The sequence below is a fragment of the Siphateles boraxobius genome, unplaced genomic scaffold (genome assembly GCF_051911475.1).
Source record: "Siphateles boraxobius isolate OS27281-9 unplaced genomic scaffold, OSU_SipBor_1 31, whole genome shotgun sequence".
Lineage (NCBI taxonomy): Eukaryota > Metazoa > Chordata > Actinopteri > Cypriniformes > Leuciscidae > Siphateles > Siphateles boraxobius.
This window is the reverse complement of record NW_027508931.1, coordinates 2,396,325-2,414,914: the sequence shown is the minus strand read 5'-3', so window position 1 is coordinate 2,414,914 and position 18,590 is coordinate 2,396,325. Positions and strand designations below refer to the sequence as shown.

Here is an 18,590-nt window from a genome sequence, read left to right as displayed (position 1 = left end):
ACTAAACCCCTGGTCAGAGCCTGACTCCTCCCACTGGCAATATTTGAAAACTGCTGGAAAAGTGGGCAGAGCCCAGCGAGGGGGGGGGGGGGGAGCACCTGAGACGCATCTCTATGTAGGCAAGGGCGTGGTTAGCTGGTAACCTCTGACATCAGAGGGTACCACAACTTCCAATTGGAAAATGCAACTACAGTAGCCACCATTCAACCTGAAGAGGGCAGCACTCAGACGTTTTACACCAGTAGAATTAAAACACTTTAAACCCAAATGTCAAAAAATGTACTCGATTCAATGAACAGCATTTATGAAGCTCCATTCTTACAGATCATTAACAAAATCAATCAATAGATATGAATGAAACCAATTCTTAAATGCATTCTTAAATAGGTCCTATAAAGCTACAAAAGGCAACAAATCAACCATTATTTTCAAAGAGTTAAGGATGTAACACCGTCAAACAAAATATAATTGCCTTATGTAATGTATTGGTTATGTGATTATTTTATTATCCAGTCTAGTGTAAATGTGCTTCACCACAGGCACAGGCTTCTGCTTTTCTATTAAAATAACACTTTTATGGAATTTATATGAGCTGTTTGTTTTGCAGGACTTTTCACTTTAAAGTCAATTCAAAATTGTAATAGTCAGTTACTTCCCAATTGCATGAGACCGGAATGGCAATATATTTAATACTTTTCTATAGGCCTGGCTGTATCAGGGTTTTCAACCAGGGAAAGATCTGCAGTGGTTCCACAGAGAAGAGTTATCATAAATTGAATAAACAATAGTCAGATCAGACATGTGATCAAACTTTATAGCTTTTTATATGGGAGGTCAGAAAGTCTGGGTGTGTAAAAGTTGAAAATATGCTATCAATGATTTTGAAGGTCTATATTCTGATACATAAACGCATAAAAAGTCTGGATGCTGACGATAGATTGTTGAAATGTCTTAGTTTTAATTAGCAGGCAGGCCTGTTGAAAACAAATGTGGAGTAATAACGCATTCACACCAGCAGATGGAGTCATTCTCCACACGCGTTCATGCTGTCCGGAAGACAGATGTAAATATTTTCATGACGTAAAGACAAGAGACAATCTCACAGTACCCATCCTCTACTGTCGTACACCTCTAGAAATTCTCCGTTTCTCCGTGAATAATCTATTCTTCGAAACAGCCTTCGTCCTCCTGCCTGTCAGAGGACCATGCGAGGCTGTCGCTGACAGCATTCTGTCTTTATTTATATATATTTAAAAGCAAACCGCGATTGGTAGGGTGTGATAGGCTATTCATAGCGTATGCATCATTGCTCTGTAGGCGAGTTGGTGTAGTCTGCGGATCAGATTGCTCCTGTTTGAATTTTTCTTTTCACTGCCAAGAAGCCAGCTATCAGGATTCATCATGCAAAAGAGGAGGAAGCCAGAGCCGATCCAGCTGAACCCAATTCCAGATGGGAACGCTGTAAACGGAACCGGGGCCACTGAGTGAGTGGGCTTCAGTCTTACGATGTCATTTCACTGCGAATAAGCTAACGAAGACTTCACTTTAAGTTGCTTCATTCATGGATTGTTTGGCTCCTTAAGAATATTGTTTGACTCTTAACAGGATTTCATAGATTTGCCATTGCTTAATCTGATTTATTTGGCATTAAATTGTGGATATTTTTGAGGGTCTTGGTGTTTGTAAGTGTCAACACAATTAAAGCCCACGAATGAATTGTAAGGTGATTATTAGTTGACTTACATAATACCAAATATGGGTCATTTTGCAAAATGGGTGACTTTCTAAATTCAATAAAGTGATTTTAACTGTAAACTTTTAAACATTCAATCAGATAATGTCAAATCAAGTCACCTTGCTTTATACAAGACAGATTGTTTTAAAGCAGCTTCAAAGTAATAAACAGGAAAATGACGGTCATAAACTTAATCAAATTCAAATATGTGACAAATTCTGCTGTAAATCAGCTTTACAGAAAACAACAGTATCATTATTCAGCTTAAGTTTGTTCAGTATTGATTCAGTTCAGTTTAAAAACTGTGTAAAGTTCATCAAGTATAAAATGACTACATAAGACAATAGTATCATTATTCAGCTCAACTCAGTTCAATAAATTCAATAACCGGTATTGCAAAATTCATCAATCAAGAAAGTTGAATCAGCTAAAGCATCTCTGCAAAAACTGGTGGTATCATCAGTAAAGTGTTAGGGCTGTCAAATTGATAATATTACTCAATATCAAATCTTTACTTGTTAATAAATTGCATTGTGCCATCTCAAGCTAACTTAATAGATTGTAATATATGTTGGAATATAGCCTAGCTATGAGACTTGTAACAGGTTTGAGGATACTAGGGTAGACAGTTGTAGTTCACAGTATATCTGTTGTCATTATTTATTAACAAATAAATGCAACCTTGAGCATAAGAGACCTCTTTTGACCCCAGTATATAGTTATTGAATGTTTTTTCTTTAGCTGTGCTTAGAAAAATGTCTATTTACACAGTAAAGGTTGGCCTTAGTTATGTATTGTAAGTCATTTTAATGAGGAACACACTGTTTGAGGAATGACCCATATATTAGTGTTGTTTTGTATCCATCATGTGAACATAAAAGTGCCGCATCTCCTGCCACTAAGATCAATGAGAATACCTTATCACATTTGGACAGAGCAGTCCTCTATAGTACGTTGTTCAGCCATAAATTAGTGAAGAGGCCAAAACTCCAGGCAGTGTTTTGTTGATCCTATGGATTTGTGAATGAATGTCACAGCATTCTCTGAGCCCAAGTATCCACCAGTTTACCTCAGTATGTAATTACGGAGGATTTTTAAACTGACCACCATATAGAGACCATATAGATACAAGTGATGGCGCATTGATTTGTTTGCTTGCTTCACATCCAGACAGACAGATATGGAGACAGTGAGGACCACCTCAGTCAGTGCTATATCTTCGTTTGGCAAACCTGTTATTTTTCTCCTCTTGATGTCGAGCCAATGGCAATCCTCACAGCCTGAGCCAGTGGTGCATGTCATTGCCTCTTGTTTCGTTCGAGCTCATTTGAGGCCTCAGATACTTTTCCCTCTTGTAGTCTCTCCATTTGGCATTAAGAGACTATTAATTATTTAAGGATAAAGTTTCAGTCTGGTATATAGAAAATGGCTATTATTTCTACATAAATAAGAAGTATTACCGGTGCTATAATAGTGCTACAGAAATGATGTTTGTGAGAATGACGGTTAAGTAGAATTACATTCCTTCCTGAAGAGCAGGACAGGCTGTGGCGAGCTCGCTTTGGAATGTGTGTGTGTGTGTGTGTGTGTGTGTGTAGAGTGGTGATTCAATCCTGTTGAAGTCAGTGTTTTAGAGAGAGGCTTAGTGGAATGTTAAATAATGTGACAACACTTTTTTCCTAGAAGTTTCTGCTTTAAATCTGTCATGGCTAGCCTATCCCAAAGAGTGCAGTTATATTATTTTCTAAGTTCTTGCTTATCGCTTGAGAAGAACTTCATATGCATCTGCTCTTTAATGCATTTACTAATTATGTAAATAAGTAGAAAGAATGTAATTGTAACTGCCTCCAATCATGAGTAAATTTATTTACCAGTCATAAATATTATCTTAACAGCAATTACACAAAGTGTTTTAAGTCCGGATATGATTTTCTTCTTCGTCTTTTTTGTTTTGGTGACTTGATGCAACCAATATTCTACATTCAGTATGTGTCACCACATATACATTACCGTTCAAAAGTTTGGGGTCTGTAAGATTTTTTTAATGTTTCGAAAGGAGTCTTTTATCCTCACCTAGGCTGCATTTATTTGATCAAAAATGCAGTATAAACTGTAATATAAACTGTACAATTTAAAAGAACCGTTTTCTATTTTAATATAATTTATTATTCTAATAGGCTGATTTGGTGCTCAGTTCACACCGGACGTGAATAGCGCGCCAGGCGCGAGTGATTTCTATGTTAACGATAGAGATCCACTTTTGCGACACGACTGTAGCGTGGTGTCGCGACGCCTCCCCACATTTGTACTTTGATGAGCGTTCCTCAAGTTTACCGCTATGGTGTGGTTTTGAGCCAGCGGCCAGTCTAGAACAGAGGACCTGCGAGAGACTTCCCCCCGTCTACATATGATCTGCTTCTATTGGATAGTCGCGTCGCGTTCAACGGAATTCATTTGCATAAAGATGGGCATCGGCCAGCTTTTTGACGCGTAACGGTACTGATCCACTTGTCCGTGCGACACTTCAGTCGCGCCGCACTCCGCTTTATTCCTATGGGTGACGTCACGCGACTTTAACGCGCCCGCAAAGCATCCCGGGAAGGCGGCGCTTCATTTGGAAAAATGCTGCGCGTCAAAAAGCTGGCCGATGCCCATCTTTATGCAAATGAATTCCGTTGAACGCGACGCGTCTATCCAATAGAAGTAGTCTCTCGAAGGGCCTTTGTTCTAGACTGGCCGCTGGGTCAAAACCACGCCCATAGCGGTAAACTTGAGGAACGCCCATCAACTTACAAATGTGGAGAGGTGTGCGACACCACGCTTCAGTAGTGTCACACAAGTGGATCAGTACCGAATGCAAAGGCGCGTTACGTGCGTAAAAAATTCCTGCGGCGCGAATGAGGCGTGGAGCGCGGCAGACGCGAATACGCCTCATTAGCGCGTCAAGTTCGCGCGAATGGCGCGAATTGAGCGTCTGGCGCGTTACGCGCGAATGGTGCATTTTTTGCATTCACGCGTTTGACGCGAATTCGCGTCTGCCGCCTGACGGTACTGATCCACTTGTCCGTGCGACACTTCAGTCGCGCCGCACTCCGGTTTATTCCTATGGGTGACGTCACGCGACTTTAACGCGCCCGCAAAGCATCCCGGGAAGGCGGCGCTTCATTTGGAAAAATGCTGCGCGTCAAAAAGCTGGCCGATGCCCATCTTTATGCAAATGAATCCGCCAAACTCGACGCGTCTATCCAATAGAAGTAGTCTCTCGAGAGGCCTTTGTTCTAGACTGGCCGCTGGGTCAAAACCACGCCCATAGCGGTAAACTTGAGGAACGCCCATCAACTTACAAATGTGGAGAGGCGTGCGACACCGCGCTTCAGACGTGTCGCAAAAGTGGATCTCTACCGTGAGTTGAAAAATCTGAACTTTGGCGTCAGTTCGCGCCGCGTTAACCAATCAGGAGCCTAGCTGCCTGCTGTCACTCAGGAGGTAAAGTGACGTAAACTCCCGCTCGGAATCTTTCATTCCAAAATCACTGACAGCTATGGAGGAAAAATTAATTCTTGCTGTAAGCAGTCACCCAGAATTGTACGATTCCACTTCATATTTTTACAGAGACAGGTACAAAAAGGACCTCGCTTGGAAGAGGGTCAGTGAGGAGATTGGGCAACCTGGTAAGTTGTAAATACAAATTAATCTTTAATATTTGTCCACTTCTTTACTATAGAAATGCTACAGTCACTGTAATTTCTTGAACAAGAACATGTGGACATCAAAACATGCAAACTCCAGGCGCAGCTCCTGGAGCAAATGATGAAATTCGCCGAACTGGGAACGCCTCCGGAGGGTCTGGTGGACCCAAGTACGGCGACGACCATAGACTGGCGACGACGACCCATACGCCGCTGTTCTGCTCTCCAGAGGAAATACAGAGCGGTGACATCAGCCATCTTGTAAAAAGATGGCCGTCAACGGGTTTGCCTCTGGAGTTACATGGGATTTCGCCTGCGACGCGCGTAAATTTCACTTCAAACTTTTGTTTTTCACGCGCGTCAATTTCGCTCTTGACGCGCGAATGGATTAAAAGTTGTCTATAACTAGACGCGGTAGCCGCGAATTTGACCCGCTATTCGCGTCCGGTGTGAGCGCAGCATTATAATCAATGTTGAATGTTTTTGTGGAAAATGTAATAGTACACATTTTCATTTTCGCTTGTGTCATTCACATTAGAAAAAACTGCAATATGACTTGCAATATGTTGATGTATTTAAAAGGTTACTGTCCAAATGACCAGTAACCTTGTTTTATTAATTTGCCAAAGCCAGCTTTACTTACATTTGGCACTTGGCAATGCTAATTTTGTTTCATCTCTCTCCATTGGCAGTAGTTCCTCTGCTGCTATTGTTTCCCATGAGCTCTATGCTGCATTGTGTCTTTTCAAGATAATCAGTAGGAAACCACACAATGTTACAGTGTTACACAATCACACCACTCACACACCATGACACCATCTGCTGCTCTCCATTTTACTTAAGAGCACTGCTGGGTGTATTAATGCTCTGTGCATTAAGAAGAGCCTGATTATTCCCATACATTCCCTACCTGTTCCCTAATTCTCTTCTTTTATTGTGCTTATGTCTGAGTTTAAATTGATGACAACACAGATGTATCCACAGGAATGATTTATATATAGTTAAATATTGACCACAGAACATAATCTCAGGTTTTGTGCACCTCCCCAGCGGAAAAATGGTTTGCTTCTGTCTAACCTCAGCTGATCCCGGCACTCCCTAGTGTTTACATTCACATTCCAAAGCACGACATGTGAAGTTGACCACTTATTTCCTGTGTTTGATCATACTGTATGCACACACATCTTTCAAGTACTCTTCTTGGGCCTTCAGAGGCTTTTCTGTGTTTGAATCTCAAACCATAGCCTTCACTCTTAATTTTTATGCAATTTTGTATGTTTTCTCAGAAAGAATCTGCCCTTTTTGTGGTGTATCAAAGGGTAGACTAAATAATTCACTGCATAGTAGGATTGAATTATTTATTACTTTAAAGGGATAGTTGACCCCAAAATTAAAATTCGTTCATTTATCAAGCTCATGTCGTTCCAAAGCCATAAGACTTTTGTTCATTTTCGGAACAAAAATGAAGATATTTTTAATGTAATTAAAAATTATGTAATTAAAAATTTAATGTAATGTAGCGCTTTCTGTCAGCTACTCAACTGACATTTTGACGCTTCAAAAAGTTCATAAAGAGATGAGATAGTAAAAATAATCCATATGAATTGAACGGTTTAGACACGATCACTTTATATGAAGAACAGATTGAATTTAGGCTTTTATCGACATATAAACATTTATCAACTCATCTGCAAGATTTCTGAATGTTTAAAGTGTCAAGTGTCAGTTGCATTGCTGTCTATGGAGAGAAAGAAAGCTCTCAGATTCCATTAAAAAGATCTTTATTTGTGTTCCGAAGATGAATGCAAGTCTTGCGGGTTTGGAACGACATTATGGGTGTAAAGGTTGCGTCCAAAATCGCATACTCTCTTGAGTAGGTACTTATTTTGAATTAGTAATTACTTCACGACCTCTAGTAAAAAGATGTTCTAAACAGTATTAATGTGTGTAATATGAATGTAATGTTGACATACTACATTCGGGATGTTGTGTCATTTTCATGTGGCCTACCAGGGTTACATCACTTTACTGCCATTCATAAATCCTCTCCAGTGGCCTCGTGGGATAGTAAAGTGTCCATCAGATGCACACTTCAGAATCTCGCCGGAAGAAGTAGGTACTTTTTGCCTACTCTTTTATGAGTACCATGAATTCAGATATACTTCTTTTGTCACATACTTTTTTTCGCCTACTATGTAGTAGGGAAAAATGCGATTTCGGATGCAGTTTTCCTACCTATTTGGGAAAAAGGAAGGCAACAGCTCTATTTCTCTGTCATCAGGTAGCACTGATTTCTTTTTTTCCATTGAAGTACCCTTTTATCATTAAAATTTTTGTGATGTATTGAACAATGTTGTCAATTTTGCTGTTATGCATTTTATTAACCAAATTTATAAAATCATAAAAAATGAATTTGTTATGCATTATATATATGTAGTTGTCAGGGTTCTCCAGAAATGATTCATGTTGTTTTTATTATAATATAATATATAATATAATATAATATAATATAATAAAAATAATTGTCCGATATTACTGAAAAATAAAAACCAAGCAAAAAACAAAACATAGCAGATTTTAAACATGAAAATGTTACAAAAAATGAAATGTATTTTCTTCTTTTTTTGTGGTGGGGCCAATAAAAATGTTGGCACGGCATTGGCAAGTAAAAATTTGAACTATTGGTCTGAGTAGGCAAGCAGAAGAAAAAAAAATCTTGCAGTGGAATCACTCTGGATATGCAGTCATTATTCGCCCTCCTACATGAAACACAAGTTTAAAAGTATTTTTCTCCACTCTGGCATCTTGTGCATCCTTCACCATTATCACGTCTCCACCACAGCTCATCCACGCCACCCACTTACACCCACACAGCAGCCTCGTAACCATGGTTATAACTGGCCTTGCTATCAAAAATGAAAACACTTTGCCTCGTTCTGCATATAGATTAGATAAAGACATCCTGGAGTACATGCGCTGCTCTCATCCACCTGAGTCGTGCTGTCTGTCCTGGAGCAAAGCGTGTTGCAATATGTTGCGGAGTGATCAGCACGGTTTGATGTAAATTTATGTGTGAGTGTCAATTATTGTGGCCTGAAACATTGTTCAACAGCAGGACAACATGTTTTCCATCTGAATCGGCTCAATGCTTAAAAGCCCTTGAGGCTCATAGTGTCCGATGGTTCTGAAAACATTCATTTGAAGATACAGCCGCATCACAGATGTTTGCAACGTGTGGCACACAAGCTGCATGAAAGGTTATGTTTAAATAACTCCTAATTGGGATCAACATCTGAATCGTAAGACTTTTAATTGGTTCGTTTGAAAAATCCGCTTGGTAGATGCAGTTAAGCCATGGTGAAGAACAGTGTTGTTGAAGGAGATGCAGAGAGGATGGAGAGCAGAGGGTCATGGAAGTTCACTCTTCCAGCAGAAAGCTAAGGAAATAGATCACCATGACAACAGGGCCAAGGGAAAGGCTCGCATGCTTAGAGGAACTCACTGTTTCCTCGAACAGAACTTTAGGTAGATGGTGTTATAAAGCCTTCCCACCGATTTGTACAATAGCGTGTCTAATATTTTTTTTATAAGTTTTCTGCCTTAAGGGTGGGAATGTGTTTCAGCATGTAAGAATTTGTCTTCTTAGTTATGTTCTTATCTTAAGGGAGAAATCCTTCTTGTAGATTGCTCATTATTAATGTTTAACAAAAAGCAGGAATAAAGTCCCGTTCACATAAAGAATGATAACTATAAAGATAACTAGTAGCATCCACATATCATTCTGTTTATTCTAAGTGCGGGCTTGTCTGCCGCTTTAAATGCTTGAGCTCGTTACAGCAGGATGGATTCTGATTGGCTGTCAATGTTTTTATCGTTCATCAGCTGGATAAAATCATTCTGAAAGTTATTCCATTAAGCCTATATCGTTTTCTCTGTGCCTTTATCGTTATAGCTCAGGTGTGAACTGCTATCCTTTAATATTGTGAACGATTTTATATTCTATTATATAATTTATTCTTAATTTGAAATGTTTTATTTTTATATTGGTTATCATTTTAATTTGTTTTTAGTAATTTTATGTGCTTTTGTCATTTTTTTTTCATATTTAGCTTTAATTTATTTTATATATAATTTTTAGTGTTATAGTGTAAATTTAGTACTTAAACTTCAGCTTTTTTTTCAGTTGGATGCCAAGGCAATATTCATATTTTTCAATTAATTAATTGAATAAAAATGAATATATAATACATTTTTTTTTTATAGTTTTAGTTTAAGTTCACAATAATGAAACTACACTGTAGTTTGAAAAATGGAAAAGGTGTCATGACATAATGCAGTTTTGTACTATTTATGTAATCAAACATATTAAAAATGTAATGCATCTAAAAATGTGATGACTTGAATACACATATCCAGTGACGAGCATTTATTTATATATTGAATTAAAATTAATTTTGAAAGTTTTGAAAAAAAAATATGTCAGGGTGATTCAACTGTCCTAATATAATGAAGAAAATTCATAACATATTTAAAAGTATGAAATTCTTGGGGGTTGGGAAGGTAATCATTTTTTGGCATAATGAAATGAATAGAGAGGACCACTGCAGATTCTTAGGACTGTATTGATTTGTTGATTAAGCCATTTATCTTCAGCATTTTGGAAATTAAATTCAGGTCTGTCTGTGCTTGTGTTAGAACAAATCTGGAAGCTCTGCAAAAGAAGCTAGAGGAACTGGAACTGGATGAGCAGCAGAAGAAACGCCTGGAAGCTTTCCTTACCCAAAAGCAGAAGGTTGGAGAGTTAAAAGATGACGACTTTGAGAAGATTTGTGAGTTGGGTGCAGGCAATGGAGGAGTGGTCTTCAAGGTCTTACACAGACCTTCGGGCTTCATCATGGCCAGGAAGGTAAGTTATGGTGAAGCAAACTTTATATTTCAGTTTCAGCTTCAAGTTTGCAAGAAAGGTCCATTGATTAACTTTTCCAGCCTTGAATCGATCAGAAGCCGTTTTGGAGCTGCTTGCCTCAGAAGGCATCAGCTATTCATGTCATCATGTCTTTTAATAGATTGGAAGAAGTTAAGAGATTGCAGCAAAAAGCCATGACGTTCTGTTCTTAGCATGCTGAATGGATACTATATTCTAATTGCATTTGAGTCAAATAACGCTTTTCCTAAAAAACGTGTTCAAGAAAAGACATCTACTATTAAAGCCAAATTACCAGTAGTCCACTACATACTGTGATGAAACAAATGGTTTTAATATGAGAGCTCCCAGGGAAGAAAACAAGCTGAAGTGCAGTCAGCACATGAACTCCAGACAACTCATTTACAGCATACATGAAACAAAGAACTGACAGTATGCATGCAGGGAAGTTACTCTTCCTTATAATGCAGACACCCTGGAAATTACAGAGAGAAGCTCTGCCTGGTACTGAAAGAAATTAATGAGGCTTCAGAATTATGGGTTGCACTGCACTTATTAAGACAAAATCGCAACATGGTAAACATCAGGATGAATGTTAAACATTAAATAAAGTCAAAATATGTCAATGTTTCTTCAATTTCAGGGGTGGATTGTTATTAACACGAAACCTATTTTTTCACTTTTTGTAGTTGATCCACCTCGAGATCAAGCCAGCGATAAGGAATCAGATCATCAGAGAGTTGCAGGTGCTGCATGAATGTAACTCTCCCTACATAGTGGGCTTCTACGGGGCTTTCTACAGTGATGGAGAGATCAGCATATGTATGGAGAACATGGTACTGTGTCTTCTCTCGGTGTCAAACATAATACAGAGGAAAATTAGAGTTTATCTAAATATATTAAGTTCAGTAGTTTACGGTCAGTAACATTTTAATAATTTTATTTGTCAAGGATCCATCAAATTGATTCAAACTGACAGTAAATATTTCTATTTCAAATCAATGCTGTTTTTTTTTTTTACTTTCTATTCATCAAAGAATCCTGAGAAAGAAAAAAGTATCATGGTTTCATTGATACCAGATATTAAGCAGCAAAACTGTTTTCAACATTGATAATAATAAGAAAAGTTTCTTGAGCACCACATCAGCATATTCAAATTATATTTGAAGGATGTGACGCTGAAGACTGGAGTAATGATGCTAAAAATTAAGCTTTGACATCACAGGAACAAATTACATTTTAAAATATATTAAAATAGAAAACACTTATTTTAAATTGGAATAGTATTTCACAATATTACTGTTTTTGCTGTATTTTTGTATCAAATAATACAGGCTTGATGAGCATAAGAGACATATATAGTTCAATATCCTTTCAGTATCCCTACACTGCCTTTGCTTTTGTAGGTACTATATAAGAGTAACTGCTGAATATATCTGCATCGAATTCTTTTTTTTTAGGATGGCGGCTCCCTGGATCAGTCCCTGAAGAAAGCAGGCAAGATCCCAGAACAAATACTGGGCAAAGTTAGCATTGCGGTCAGTATCTCTGTAATCTATCTCAAAAATATCCTAGATGTCTTGTGGACTGTTTCCGAAAAAATAAGGCTGAAGTACAATGCTTAATGTTTCTGGACCTGTTTTCTTTCCCTACATGCAGGTGATAAAAGGCCTGTCCTACCTACGGGAGAAACACAAGATCATGCACAGAGGTGATTGCTGTCACACCATCTCAAACGGTCAGCTGTTCATTTACTCTTTCTGTTGACACAGTGTTTACTGAAGGGAAGAACTTTGCCTTTTCTTGTAGATGTTAAACCATCCAACATCCTGGTGAACTCGCGTGGTGAGATCAAGCTGTGTGACTTTGGTGTGAGTGGACAACTCATTGACTCCATGGCCAATTCATTTGTGGGCACCAGGTCCTATATGTCTGTAAGTTAACATTCTCAGCAAAAATTAATAAATATATAAATAAATGTATTAGGTTCTAGATCATTTGACATTGTGATTATTTCCTGGATATTAAATTTGGAGTATCTCAAGGCAGCCATCTGTTTGTTCAGGCTCCTGTTTTTCATCATATCTCTTCCTGGATGATAATGTTAATTTCCTCTCTGTATGATCCTCCTCCCTATTTTTCTGTGTCCGTCTGTAGCCTGAACGCCTTCAAGGGACACACTACTCCGTCCAGTCTGACATATGGAGCATGGGTCTCTCTCTGGTGGAGATGGCCATTGGACGCTTCCCTATCCCACCACCTGATGCCAAGGAACTGGAGCAAATCTTTGGTCAGCCCCTTGAGGGTGACCCCTCCGCCAGCGAGGCCTCCCCTAAACCCAGGCCCCCTGGTCGACCCGGCGGGTGTGAGTGTCTGTTTACCATCCTATCTGCAAGAACGTTTAAGGTGTTTCTGACTATAAAACATTTGATTTATTTTTTATCTGTTTGTCCTGTCAGCATACGGTCCAGACAGCAGACCTCCCATGGCTATATTTGAGCTGCTTGACTATATTGTCAATGAGGTAAGTTTAAAGTGGTACTTATAAGACCACTTAACAGCTTTATGGCAGTTAATTAATTAAAGTGAGGATTAATTGGCTGCTTCACTTAGGCTTAATGGAGCATTTTTCCTTTTTCAGCCACCACCTAAGCTACCAAGCATCTTTGGTGCAGAATTTCAAGACTTTGTTAACAAATGGTAAGCAAAAACATAATGTTATTTGGATTTAGTTTTACTCCTGTAGCTCACCTATTAGAGGACGACACAGTGCAGTCGTGCATGTTAAGGTCATGGGTTCGACTTCCAGGAAACTAGGATACTTAAAAAATGCAGTGCACTGAAAGCTGCTTTGGATAAAAGCATCTTCTAATCTAAATGCACAAATGCTTCTTCAGTGGAGCTTGCTGCTCCATCTGGTGGTTGAACTAAAAAACAGTTTGAAATCTGTTGCCATTCTACAGAGCCCCTAAATGGACATGTAAAAAAAAATATGGGAGATTTGCTTACTTGAGAAACTTTGCATCCCATCTCATTTTTTTCTATCACCACTATTTAGACATTTTTCATACTTTATTTCTTGTTTTGCTTAGTTTAATCAAAAATCCAGCAGAGAGAGCAGACCTCAAGCAACTGATGGTAGGAACAATCCTTTTCTCAGTCCTCATATACAGATATTATTTTCTATTGTAATAATGCACCTCATACATCTAACATAATTGTCTTTTTCAGGTCCATGCCTTCATAAAGAACTCTGAGGCAGAGGAGGTTGACTTTGCTGGATGGCTATGCAGCACCATTGGGCTAAACCAGCCAGCAACTCCAACTCACAGTGTGGGAATGTGAGAGCAGCCATCTTTTTCTAAGCCAACCATTTAGTGTTTCTTCACACACATCTCCAGTTCCACCCTGAGGCCAACAGTAAACTGCTTTCTCCTAAATCTACCCAGTCTTTTTTTTTTTTTAAATGTTGTCAAGTATTAACAAGCATACTGCTGTAATTAACTATGCATCAACGCAATGCATAGGGTGCTTGAAATCTGTTGTCAAATACTGGTTGTTAAATGCTTTGATCAATGAGACCGTTTTTAATATTACAAAATCAATGTAACTTTGATTGCAAAAGCCATCAAAAGGCTGATACACTGCGCAGGAACTAAATGCAAAGGATCCCCTCTAAATATAAACTTAACGATATACTTTACATTTTCAGCTATCCCTAAAGTGGTTACAGTGTTATATTTTGTGTTCTGCTTTATTTCAATATGGTGAATGTGCAGTCTTTAACTCAGAGTGGAGAAAAAAAAAAAAAGTATTTTAACTTATACAAACTTGTATACTATAATAAGATTTATTTAACAAATGACAACTATTTGAATGTGGCAGTGCTTAAGTGGTATGCAGTGGATTAAAAAGGACAGATTTATCAATTTTCAACAGTTGTTTTATTTGAAAAGCATTTGTGAACTCCACAGTCTGTTTATGAGCCCTAAGCTTGAGCCGGAGCAGCAGCTGCCGGCTTCTGGGCCTTGGCCTTCTTCACAACCCTCTTCTTCTTGGGTTTCAGCATCTTGGCCTTGATCTGCACAAAGTTTAAAAGTTTAGAAATTGCTCAGCTCGTGATTAGACAAGAGACTTGGTCATGAGGAAACTTACATCAGGGTTGTGTTCAAGGATAGCACGACGACGTGCAGTCTTGGCGTAGGGGTTGAGCTTTAACATCACCCTAAGGTTCTTCAGAGGGTTCTTCTTGAACACTCTGCGATTAATTTTGCGGCTGCAAAAAAAAAAAAAAAAAGGTTAAATCGACTTGTACTGTAAGCCTTTTTGATTCAAAGCAAGATGGCTCAGAACTTCCAATACAATCAGTAGTCAGAAACACGGACCAGAAGTAGGAATCTCATCATTGCAATATGTTGGCAAAATGACAGTCAAAGTAACCAAAACATACTTAGCAGGACGAAGTGCCTTCTGGACTTCCTCACTCTTGATGATTCTGTGCAGATCTGTGGTATTCATTTTGTGCATGGGCAAGCTGGAACATGACAAGGCAGTAAGTCCACAAGCTTGTGTTCAACATCTACAAATTGTATATATGCTGCACATTTGAACAAGTGGGGATTCAGACCACCATATGTTTACTCAGAACTTATAATGTTATCATTGTGTTCATAAACACGGACTAAGTACATGTTCATCACTGTTGTACAAAGCACAACCAGAAAAGGATTAAGACAAAAGGTTAAGGGAACTCACTTGTAGTCCACTTTAAGGGAGGAAGCTTTGCGCCAAGTGCCATACAGGTTATCCAGCTTGCGGAAGGCACCCTCGGTCCAAATGCAAAAGCGACCGATGTGTCCACCTGGAGCAAGCTTTAACAGGTCCAGTCTGCTCACGGACTGCAGTGTGACACCTGAGAAAAGATACCTTGTTGTTACTGATTTTACAACCATCTAAACACACAAAATCCATTGTGTTCAATTAGTCAGAACTTCCACTAAGATCATAGAATTCATAAACACGGACCTAGAAGTGGACCTCATCATGTATTAAGTGTTCCTGTGAAGCAAATGTCAAATACAAGATCACTTTGCGTACCAGGGATGTTTCTGAAAGCTCGTGTCACACCGTTGTCTTCGTTGTAGATGATGCATGGTCCTTTACGCTGGATACGTCTTCGGTTCCTCATCTTACCCTTACCGGCACGCATACGCTGAGAAGCATAAACCTGGAGAACAAAAAAATTAAATATGGTAAACTGCAACATTTTCAGTCAATATCAAGAGTTTGAGAGTACCTCACCTTCTTGATGTCATTCCATGCCTTAAGTTTCTTCAAGAGAAGCACAGCTTCCTTAGTCTTCTTGTATCCTTCAACTTTATCATCAACGACAACTGGGACTTCAGGAATCTCCTCAATGCGGTGACCTGAAACATTTGGCATTCATTACAAGTCAGGGAAACAAAATATTTTAAGTTTAAGCATGGTCATTTTAAAAATATTCTATATTTGTTACTGTTCTCAGCTATCGAAAGGGAAAAACCTAATAGTTTTGATACGGCCATTCTGCAAACTGAGGATTCTATTGCACTGAATTGAGCAGAATGCTCAAGTATTATGAAGCACTTGTTCACTCACCTTTTGCCAAGACCAGGGCAGGCAGAGCAGAAGCAGCCAGGGCAGAGCAGATGGCGTAACGCTTCTGGTTAACATTGATCCTGCGGTGCCAACGTCGCCAGGTCTTTGTGGGGGCAAACATGCGGCCACCACGACACATCTACAGCGGAGTCAAGGGCCAACATTTCACACTTAACACCCGTTCACACCAAACGCATGTTCACACCAGAGCAAAATTGTTAACATCTATCAGACCAAAACAAACATTTGCTTGTCAAAAAAAAAATTTTTTTGGATGATCTTTCATCAAAATGTGCAGAAAACGACCACTTGGTCGAATGCCCAGCTGCTGTAACAATACTACGAAAGTCCTACAGAATACTACAGAAAGTCACAGCACTTGGTGAATGTGCTTTTCTATAAGGCCACTTATTTAAAAGGTGCTCTTAAGCGATGTCGGGTGACGTCACTTGTTGACGTTTAAAGTATTGTCAAACAAAATGGAGGCTAGCTAGACCCTCCCTCCTCCGCACACCAACCCCCACCCCCAAATCCTTCTGGTCAGTTATTGGCTGGAACAGTTTGTTATGCTTCGTGATGCAGGTTAGCCCAGTTTGTTTTTGGAGCCTGGGGTGTCTGCAGAGACCGCGTTTTTTTACAGTGTGTTCAGGGGACAGGCAGCTGACGCATAGTGAGGAGATGTTTGGTGTATGTCACAAAAAATTGTTTGGCCTAAAAAAAACATGTGACATCGCTTAGAGCACCTTTAAGTTCTTTAAGCCCATCTGTCGCTGCTTTGTTGGTGTGAACAGCACTTAATACCTAAATATATATGTGAACTTGCTCAGACTCAAAATATTCGTCAACCTTCCACACCAGCATGAGACAGCAGGCAACTGTCACTGTGCGTAGAGTCGGACGCAAATTACACCATCACAGCAAGGGTTGCTTACAATCAGATTTGACAAGTTCTTCAAGTAAATAGCGAGTTAGTTCAGGATACATTTCCAAAAGCACCCTGTCCGGAGCGGTGGGTACCACCACCGCGCACACGGGGGATACGGGCCACGGCTCTTCCTGTGCCCCAGGATTCGGCGCTAGTCTGATGACCTAAAATGACACATCTCACAGTTATATTCACATCATAGCAGTGAAATATTTCAGACACAGACCAAGTCTCATCAGAACTTCCATCATAATCAGTTGTCAGAAACACGGACCGAAGTGGAATATCATCATTGAAGCAACATTTTAACTCGGGATTTAAAACAACACTCACCGGCCTGTTCGCTTACAGCATAGGGCTGGCGCTTGTTCTTGCGCATATTGGTGTGCACAAAGTTCACAACATCTGGGCGGATGGGAGCCCTGAACACTGCAGGCATAACCACATTTTTGCCGGTTGTCTCCCCTTTCTCGGAGTAGACCGAGACTAACGGTCGGGCGCAAGCCTAAAACAAAAAAGACGTATGAATAACTTCCACATATTTCCAGTTTTATTCAATAGTTAAAGCTTTTAATCTTGCTCAGTCTTTGTTTTCATCAACCTCCTGTGCCAGCATGAGACAGCAGGCTACTGTCACTGATCACAGAGTAGGACGCAAATTACACCATCATAGCAAGAGCATCATTTTTTTTTTGTTGAAAAAAACAAAAGAACAGGAAATACAGTGAGAAATGTTGATTTAAGTAATAGATCAGCCTAAATAAAACATGTGCCATCATTAACTTGCCCTCAGGTTGCTTGTATGACTTTCTTTTAATGTTTATGTTCGTTAGCATGAGGATGAAAAAACGGCAAACTGTCGTTTTAAAGTGAACGATCCCTTTAAATCTCATCCATGCAGCCCAAAATTAAAGCGTCTGCGCTCAAATAAAACTAGGCCACAACACGCAAATTGACGTTTCCAACAATGTTCTTACATGAGTGTTGACAACTTGGCTGTTAAATTCTATTTTGATCACAAACTGTAGTTCTAAAGAGAATAAATATATGTGTTCTTTATAAAGACGTCTGAATATTGGAGTCAACTGCCAAATCATGACTACTACACGTGTATACACGCCGCACTGGATCAAAATGGCAGCCGAGATTCGCTGTAGTGCGAGCATAATAGCTAACGCCGAACATTTCATCAAAAAACAACTCATCATGACCTACATACACGCAAAACAATGAAAATAAGAATCTTTATTGAAAAAAAGCATTCATTGTGCTCACCATTATAGAAAGTTTTCACGGCACGCCAGGAACCACGCTCCTAACTCGATGGCGGCCACGGAAGAAAAGGAGGAATGAAGCACTACACAGGCACTTGCATATCCATCCGACACACGTCACTTCCGGTAGTTTTCATTTGAGCCAATATCTTATTTTATTAACATGATCTAGAGTTAATACAAATATATTATTTAAATAAAATACTTTTGAATCATTTATAATTTATTGACGATGAATTGCAATAAGATAACTGAGATAAAATAGTAATCGTGGCAGTATATATTTTGGCACTATTTAAGTAGTGGAAGCTGGCGGATGGGTCATATAGAACTACTTTCAATAATTATTTAAAACATTTAGACACGTTTGGATTTTTTTTAGTATTTAATATATTGTATTTTAGAT

At 39.1% G+C, this 18,590-nt stretch overlaps 2 protein-coding genes and 6 non-coding genes across 8 annotated transcripts; 1 reads left to right on the top strand and 7 right to left on the bottom strand.

The window, feature by feature from the left end:
* Window positions 1-1,055: 1,055 nt before the first annotated feature.
* map2k1 (mitogen-activated protein kinase kinase 1) lies at window positions 1,056-14,284 on the top strand. Its single transcript, XM_077193313.1, has 11 exons — window positions 1,056-1,484; window positions 10,120-10,330; window positions 11,038-11,184; window positions 11,809-11,886; window positions 12,008-12,059; window positions 12,158-12,282; window positions 12,506-12,713; window positions 12,808-12,872; window positions 12,990-13,048; window positions 13,441-13,486; window positions 13,580-14,284. Exons 1-11 carry the CDS (start codon window positions 1,402-1,404, stop codon window positions 13,691-13,693), a joined length of 1,188 nt encoding a protein of 395 aa, XP_077049428.1. The 5' UTR covers window positions 1,056-1,401; the 3' UTR covers window positions 13,694-14,284.
* rpl4 (ribosomal protein L4) lies at window positions 14,270-18,296 on the bottom strand. The gene is made up of 10 exons (XM_077193314.1): window positions 18,186-18,296; window positions 17,244-17,415; window positions 16,968-17,074; window positions 15,986-16,124; window positions 15,650-15,774; window positions 15,446-15,575; window positions 15,104-15,260; window positions 14,799-14,882; window positions 14,504-14,624; window positions 14,270-14,429 (listed from the first exon to the last, which is right to left on the bottom strand). The coding sequence occupies exons 1-10, from the start codon at window positions 18,186-18,188 to the stop codon at window positions 14,337-14,339; spliced, it is 1,131 nt and encodes a 376-aa protein (XP_077049429.1). The 5' UTR covers window positions 18,189-18,296; the 3' UTR covers window positions 14,270-14,336.
* Window positions 14,691-14,759, bottom strand: LOC143697167 (small nucleolar RNA SNORD18). The gene has a single exon (XR_013186207.1). It is a non-coding gene; the product is annotated as a small nucleolar RNA SNORD18 (small nucleolar RNA).
* LOC143697171 (small nucleolar RNA SNORD18) lies at window positions 14,986-15,053 on the bottom strand. The gene has a single exon (XR_013186209.1). It is a non-coding gene; the product is annotated as a small nucleolar RNA SNORD18 (small nucleolar RNA).
* LOC143697166 (small nucleolar RNA SNORD18) lies at window positions 15,329-15,398 on the bottom strand. The gene has a single exon (XR_013186206.1). It is a non-coding gene; the product is annotated as a small nucleolar RNA SNORD18 (small nucleolar RNA).
* LOC143697173 (small nucleolar RNA SNORD16) lies at window positions 16,806-16,905 on the bottom strand. The gene has a single exon (XR_013186211.1). It is a non-coding gene; the product is annotated as a small nucleolar RNA SNORD16 (small nucleolar RNA).
* On the bottom strand, window positions 17,142-17,208 carry LOC143697170 (small nucleolar RNA SNORD18). Its single transcript, XR_013186208.1, has one exon. It is a non-coding gene; the product is annotated as a small nucleolar RNA SNORD18 (small nucleolar RNA).
* Window positions 17,488-17,585, bottom strand: LOC143697172 (small nucleolar RNA SNORD16). The gene has a single exon (XR_013186210.1). It is a non-coding gene; the product is annotated as a small nucleolar RNA SNORD16 (small nucleolar RNA).
* Window positions 18,297-18,590: the final 294 nt, after the last annotated feature.

Coding starts and splice junctions, on each gene's coding strand:
- map2k1 (XM_077193313.1), top strand. CDS start 1,402: ATGCAAAAGAGGAGGAAGCCAGAGCCGATCCAGCTGAACCCAATTCCA. Junction 12,060..12,157: donor ACACAAGATCATGCACAGAG/GTGATTGCTGTC, acceptor CTTTTCTTGTAG/ATGTTAAACCATCCAACATC. Junction 12,283..12,505: donor GCACCAGGTCCTATATGTCT/GTAAGTTAACAT, acceptor GTCCGTCTGTAG/CCTGAACGCCTTCAAGGGAC.
- rpl4 (XM_077193314.1), bottom strand. Junction 16,125..16,967: donor GACAGGGTGCTTTTGGAAAT/GTATCCTGAACT, acceptor ACTCCGCTGTAG/ATGTGTCGTGGTGGCCGCAT. Junction 14,430..14,503: donor TCCTTGAACACAACCCTGAT/GTAAGTTTCCTC, acceptor AACTTTGTGCAG/ATCAAGGCCAAGATGCTGAA.